Raw genomic sequence first — 6,153 nt, forward strand, 5'->3', positions numbered from 1 at the left:
TTTCAGCCCACTGTCTCTCAGCTGACAGTCTCTCTCAGTCTCTGTCCCAGCAGTGCATGTCTCTCTCAGCAGTGCATGTCTCTCATGTCTCTAAGCCAGCAGTGAGAGATTCCTTCTGCTTCTAGGAGGGTTCCTTTTGAGGCTGGCAGAGTGGCCAAACTAACCAAACCCGACATCAGAATTCTATACACCTGAGAGAGAACTTCCCAGAAGATTGCTTCAGACCACTCGCAACAGAAATACCCCAGGTGGATAATTTTAACAATCAGGAGCTACTCAGTTGCTCATGGCAAATTCCATCACAGAGTTTACAAAGACTTATGGCTGGAAAAGCCAAAAGCCATACCAGGTGACTTACTACACCACACAGATATACTATCCAAACCCTCTACAACAAAGACCTGAAAAAAACCAAGTGAAATGGATAGAAATGACAATCCTTTCCCAGAGGAAAGGATAAAGAAGTAAATCAAATACCTAGTAGAGAAAGAAACTTACCAAAAGCAGTGAACAGGATCTCCAGTGTGATAAATTTACACCAAGGCGGTTTTAATTACTGCAAGTAGCAGTCATTAAATAAGCTAAAAATCAAAGCATGGAAAAACATCTATCAAGAAAATGGCAACCAAACAAGAGTAGGAGTGTCAATATTAACTTCTGATAAAATAGAATTTAAGGCAAAAACCAGCAAAAGAGACAAGGAAGGACATTATACAATGATTACAAAGTCAATCCAACAACCACATACCTACAATATCTCAGCACCCAATGAAAGAGCCCCAAAATACATAAATAAAACTGTAACATAATTGAAAAGAGAAATAGACAACTCCACAAGAACAGTTGTTATGTTGTTGTTGTTGTTATTTGCCGTCGAGTCGGCCCCGACTCATAGCGACCCCTCCTTGGGTTTCCGAGGCAGTATCACTACGGAAGTAGGACTGTCATTTTTAATGAAGGAGAGAAAAACTAGAAGGAACTCAGTGAAGACACAGAACATCTAAAGACAATACTCACTGCTGTCGAGTCAATTTGACTCACAGCGACCCCTCCTTGGGTTTCCAAGGCAGTATCTCTACAGAAGGAGATTGCCCAACCTTCCTTCCAAGAACTTGACCTTACAGACGTAAAAGAACACTCCATCCAACAACAGCACAATATACATACTTTTACAGTACATCTGGAATATTGTCCAGAATAGCTCATATGTTAGGCCACAAAGCCAGCCTCAATAAATTTAAAAATACGTGTGGTCAGCTGCAATTTCATCAAAGACAAGGGAAAAAACGTAAACAGAAGCTGTTCTTTCAACCATGGCCAGAGAGGGCCAGACTCCAGAGGGCTGAGGACTGACAGAAAGGGCCAAAGACCAACAGAAAGAGACAAGGATAGACAGACGGCCAAAGACCGATGAAAAGCATTGCTCTCGAGGCACAGTAACACAGGGTCATGAAACGGCAGAAGCCTATCAGTACTCAATGCTTGCTGCTTAGTTCATCATGGATTAAACATTAATTTCTTAAACACTGCATAAATAATCAATTACTAAGATTTCTGCCACCCCCTTACATATTACACTCCAGGAGATGGCAGCCTCTTTAAATGGCACCATTTTCAAAGGAAGTGGACTGGAGGAGAAAACAAATGATGGACAAGGCACTAAGAGGTTTAAGGGTGGAGGTGAGAGTGAGACAGACTTAAACGTCACCTTTCTGCCTTGTCAGACTTGGAGAACATTATTCTTAAGTCTGTAAAAAGAGGGTCATATAATGTGTTATATTATTTTCTGATCAGCAAGTGGATTCATACCCAGTGTTATAATGAACCATATCAGAACCTGAGGCAAAAGGAATAAATAACGTATGGTCTATATACTATATGGGAGCTCTGGTAGCGTAGTGCCTAAGGCATCTGACTGCTAACCAGAAGGCTGGCGGTTCAAACACACCAGCCACTCCCCAGAAGGAAGACTGGGCAATCTACTTCTGTAGTGATACCACCTCGGAAGCCCAAGGAGGGGTCACTGTGAGACGGATCCGACTCCACGGCAGCAAGTTTGGTTTCTTTGGTTTATATACTATATACTCAAGATCCGTGGGTGGTAGTTTGCAATCACCTAAAGGCTGGTGATTAGAACCAATCCAATGGCTCCAAGGAAGGCCGCCTGGTGAACTACTTCTATAAAGATTAATGGAGGAAAAAAAAAAAAAAAACATAGTGATCCTGTAGGGCTGAACAGAACTGCTACAGAGCATTTCTACCACTGAAAATCCTTATGAAGCAGACTGGCTCATCCTTCTGTGAAACAGCTGGTGGGTTCAAACGGCTGACTTTTTTATTAGCTTTGACCACAGTGCTGCCAGGGCTCCCTCCAAGAAAACCCAGTGAAGCAGTTCTACTCTGTTAACACAGGGGCCACTGTGGGAAGGAATCGACCTGTCAGGAACAGGTTTTAGGCCGTAATCATAATAAACTCACAAATTTTTAACTCAGTGGAAATGACGGAGATTCTGAACATTCAGTGGCGTTGAGAGTCCTCAAGTAATTTCTTTTAGAAGGATCAGCACAAGGCTGGTTCCTATGAGGTGGAGTCTAAAGATGTCTCAAGCGTCCAGTTTTCCCAAACTGCTGTGCCACTCCATCATCTCTAACGGACACTTCTCCACCTCCCCTTAGTACTCTCCCTCCTGTCTCAGGGGTCCATATTTAGCTTAACGTCTCACAGAACTCACAAACTGCCAAGGAAATGGCTCATGTGGTGGTGAAGGCTGGGAGGCTGCCCAGTCCCAAGTCCATGGGTAGGTGTGGAGGACTCTCCCCAGTCTCGTGGCTGCAGGGGCTGGTGAACCCAAATCGGCAGGTCAAATGACCAACTGCTGTCTGAAGTCCAGGGGTGGCATGATGATGACCCAAACGCAGGACTGGAGAAACAGAGAGAACTTTCCCAGAACATTCACATATATACCCTCAAAGAAACCGAGGGTGGTGACTTGAGTCACACCCTCCAACAAGGCGGGCCTGATGCACATCCCACCCTCAACAGGCACATTGTTGTTGCGACCCCTCCTTGGATTTCCCAGGCAGTATCACTCCGGAAGTAGACTGCCCAACCTTCCTTCCGAGGAGTGGCTGGTGGGTCAGGGTTGAAGACTATGACTTACAATACCTCACAAAATGGAGGATGACGGCTAGAAGAGCCATATGAAGCAATTCAGTGCACTGCAAAGACACAGTTTTCACCTGGTAAGGCCAGACAACTGTTTTTTTATTTTCCCGTGCAACTGCAAGAATCATTGGATGAATGACATTCCATCCAAGAATCAATTGGATAAATGACTTTTGCCTTTTATTTTTATTTTGCAGTTTTTCACTTTAGCTGCTAATGCTCTGCATTTACATAATGCAAAAAGCACTTTCACCACCCATTTGATTTCCAGAGCTCGGAGCATGATGGCCGCTTAGAGATGAGAAAGTGCAGAACCAAGCACTGGTGTGAGCCTGGGCCCTACAGTGCCAGGCCCTAGACCTGTCTGTCCGAACTCAGGCAGACAAGCACACCCTTTCACTTGTCTTACTATTATTGAAAGACAAAGATTTACTAGGGCAATGTGATGTAAGGACATGAAGCAGTACACAGTATGACAGGATTTCCTTTTCAAGGAAGCACTAGGGTTCAATTATGTGTCTCCATCACTATCCCTTGTTATCAAGGACTAATCTAATTCTAAAGATTCAATTAAACTTCCTTTCTACGAGACGTTGCCCGATTCAGTTTATTTAGTAGATTTTCCAAATGTCACTCTCTTCTGGTGGTTTTCATTAGAAAACCTACTGGGGGATTTGACCTCGCCTGACAGACCTCCAACACGCTCATCTCACATCTGCCCAAAGCTGTAGCACCACACTCACTGACCAGCCAGGGGCAGACCAATTCACACCTGTCCAGTAAAGGACCCTACAGAGGCTCTGCATTCCAGACAAACCCCATCCCCAGTGGGGGAGGCTAGAAGAAATTGAACCTGAACTCTTCATCAAGGGTGTCCGGGGGGGCCTTGGCTCCCCCCACTGGACGAAGCCTACAGACTCTTCGGCTCTTCAGTCTGGCAGCCTCACCTACAGGCTGCACTTGTGCTGACTGGGCTGCTGCGGGGGGAAGGGAACAGAGCATCAGAGCCGAGTAACAGCACATGAACCGTGTACAGCCTTTGTGGCCATGTAATTGCAGATCTTGTATAAATTAACTGATTTATTTCTGTAAATGATGAGGCCATCAGTTCCCATTTTAGAATCATGGAAGTGAGGCACAGTGAGATTAACTTGCCAAAGATCTTAAAGCTGCTAAACAGAAGTTCTAGGTCACCTGGCCCCAGGAGTTGCACACTAACACTTCCTGGCCAGCACACAAACCCAAGGCAGCTTTCCCAATCTCAGGTTGCCATGACTCAGAACAGAGTCTGTGGCAACGGGTTTGGCGCTGGTGCAGCATCTTTCCCTCCTGCCGGGACCTTCTGTGCCTGCCTCCCTGGTCCAGGCCCTGATTCTGAGAAGTTAAGGTTTTCTCCCTTCCTGCTCCCCAGGATTCCCAGAGCCGTGCTCTTCTGACCAGCCTCGTTGCTCTGGGCTTCTTCCTTTAACTAGGTCATGCCCCCTTCCTCCTTCTACTAAGCCATCCCGAATCAACCCATTCCCAGTCCTCACCAGCCCTGAGGGCCCGCAGGGCCTCCCGACGCTCTGCTTCCATCTGAGTCCGGTAGTCCCCAAACAAGGAATGCATGAGCTGCCTCTTCCGGGGCAGTGGGGTTCTTTCGCTGCGCAGGGTCCGGATTGCCCCGGTAGCTTGCTCTTCTGGGGACAGAGACAGAACCAGTAATCTCCTCTGTCTTCCCCTCTAATTCCACGCAGCACCTGAGACGACAGAACTGTTACCCCCACACACACCCACTCTAAAAATGGGGCTCTCACTCTGCTTTGGGCTGGGTCTCCGGGTTCTCAAGCCGAGCTCCAGCTGTTCTATGCACCAAGCCAGCTCCCGGGCCAGCTGTTCCGCCTGTGAAGGATTGAAGGGAGTGCCTGTGAGAGGGCACAGCGCCTCCACGGCTGCCAGCCCCTACTGCACTTCCATCCCTCAGGGATCCCAAAGCCCAGCTCATGCCACCCCACTCCCCGCGGATCCCAGACCACTCCCGCACGCGGCCTCACACGCTCAATGTGCCCGGGGACCCTCCCTCCCTCCCGAGGCCCGCTCTCGCCTGGGCCTCCGCGCTTGCAGGAGGTTCCGCTGGGGCGGGCGCCTTGCAGGCCTTCCCGCCTCCATTCGCCAGAGAAGCCCGGTTCCGGGTTTTCTTCTTCCTTGGCTTCTTAGAGACTGCATCGCCTTCAGCGCCCACAGGGTGCGCCCTGGAAGCGGCGGCACCTGACGCGGGATGCCCTGAGCAGACACCGACTGGGCAGGACGTTGCAATGACAAGTCTCGGGGCACCGGGAACCGGGCCAGGGAGCCGGGGTCTGCGGGGCGTGCGGCCTGTACCCGGCTCCTCCGATGTCTCCTGAGCAGGGCGTCCTGGGGCCTGGAGAAAAGAGGGCAGCACGGGGGTCACCGGAAGCCGCCGGCAACCCGAGCCCTCGGCCCCCGCGCGTCCTCTCCGCCATGCTCACCGCCATGCGCCACAGCCGCAGCCAGGCCGGAAGTCGAGCGTGGGGGCGACGCCGAACTCCTCCGTCCGGAAACGCGCCGGAGACGCAGGGTTCCGTGGAGCGCGGGCGGCGGCGGACCCTCTGGTGTGGACGAGTGTTCAGGACCCATTTACGGTGCTTCAGAAACCGTTCTGGATGGAAGCACAAAGCTCCAAACGCGGGTGTGGGTCGCGGGATGGGAAGTGGTGTCTCAGGTCAAGCGCGTGAGAGGTTTTTGTAGGAGGCAACGAGACAGGTTTGCACCTCGTGGGCGCTGGGCAGCTGTGGCCCAGGGTCCGGGAGGAGTGGGGCAGATGGACGGACAGAACGTCTCTGAACAACAGCAGATGTGGGCCACCAGGACCGTGAGAGGACAGGGTCCGGAGAGTTCCCCCTAAAGGCCTGTGTGGAAGAAGTACGAACTGGAGGAAGTCTGGGAAGACGGAGCAGAATGGGGACAGTGTCCAGTCTGGGCGGTCT

General features: G+C 50.2%; 1 protein-coding gene across 1 annotated transcript; it reads right to left on the reverse strand.

Annotated features, from left to right (window-relative positions):
* Window positions 1-4,003: 4,003 nt before the first annotated feature.
* On the reverse strand, window positions 4,004-5,803 carry CUNH8orf33 (chromosome unknown C8orf33 homolog). The gene is made up of 6 exons (XM_007956095.1): window positions 5,656-5,803; window positions 5,528-5,567; window positions 5,250-5,397; window positions 4,963-5,047; window positions 4,699-4,845; window positions 4,004-4,143 (listed from the first exon to the last, which is right to left on the reverse strand). The coding sequence occupies exons 1-6, from the start codon at window positions 5,801-5,803 to the stop codon at window positions 4,004-4,006; spliced, it is 708 nt and encodes a 235-aa protein (XP_007954286.1).
* Window positions 5,804-6,153: the final 350 nt, after the last annotated feature.

This window comes from Orycteropus afer, unplaced genomic scaffold (genome assembly GCF_000298275.1).
Source record: "Orycteropus afer afer isolate SDZICR_OR568_19922 unplaced genomic scaffold, OryAfe1.0 scaffold00574, whole genome shotgun sequence".
Lineage (NCBI taxonomy): Eukaryota > Metazoa > Chordata > Mammalia > Tubulidentata > Orycteropodidae > Orycteropus > Orycteropus afer.

Coding starts and splice junctions, on each gene's coding strand:
- CUNH8orf33 (XM_007956095.1), bottom strand. CDS start 5,803: ATGGGTCCTGAACACTCGTCCACACCAGAGGGTCCGCCGCCGCCCGCG. Junction 5,398..5,527: donor GGAGACATCGGAGGAGCCGG/GTACAGGCCGCA, acceptor CGCCGCTTCCAG/GGCGCACCCTGTGGGCGCTG. Junction 5,048..5,249: donor CTGCAAGCGCGGAGGCCCAG/GCGAGAGCGGGC, acceptor AATCCTTCACAG/GCGGAACAGCTGGCCCGGGA.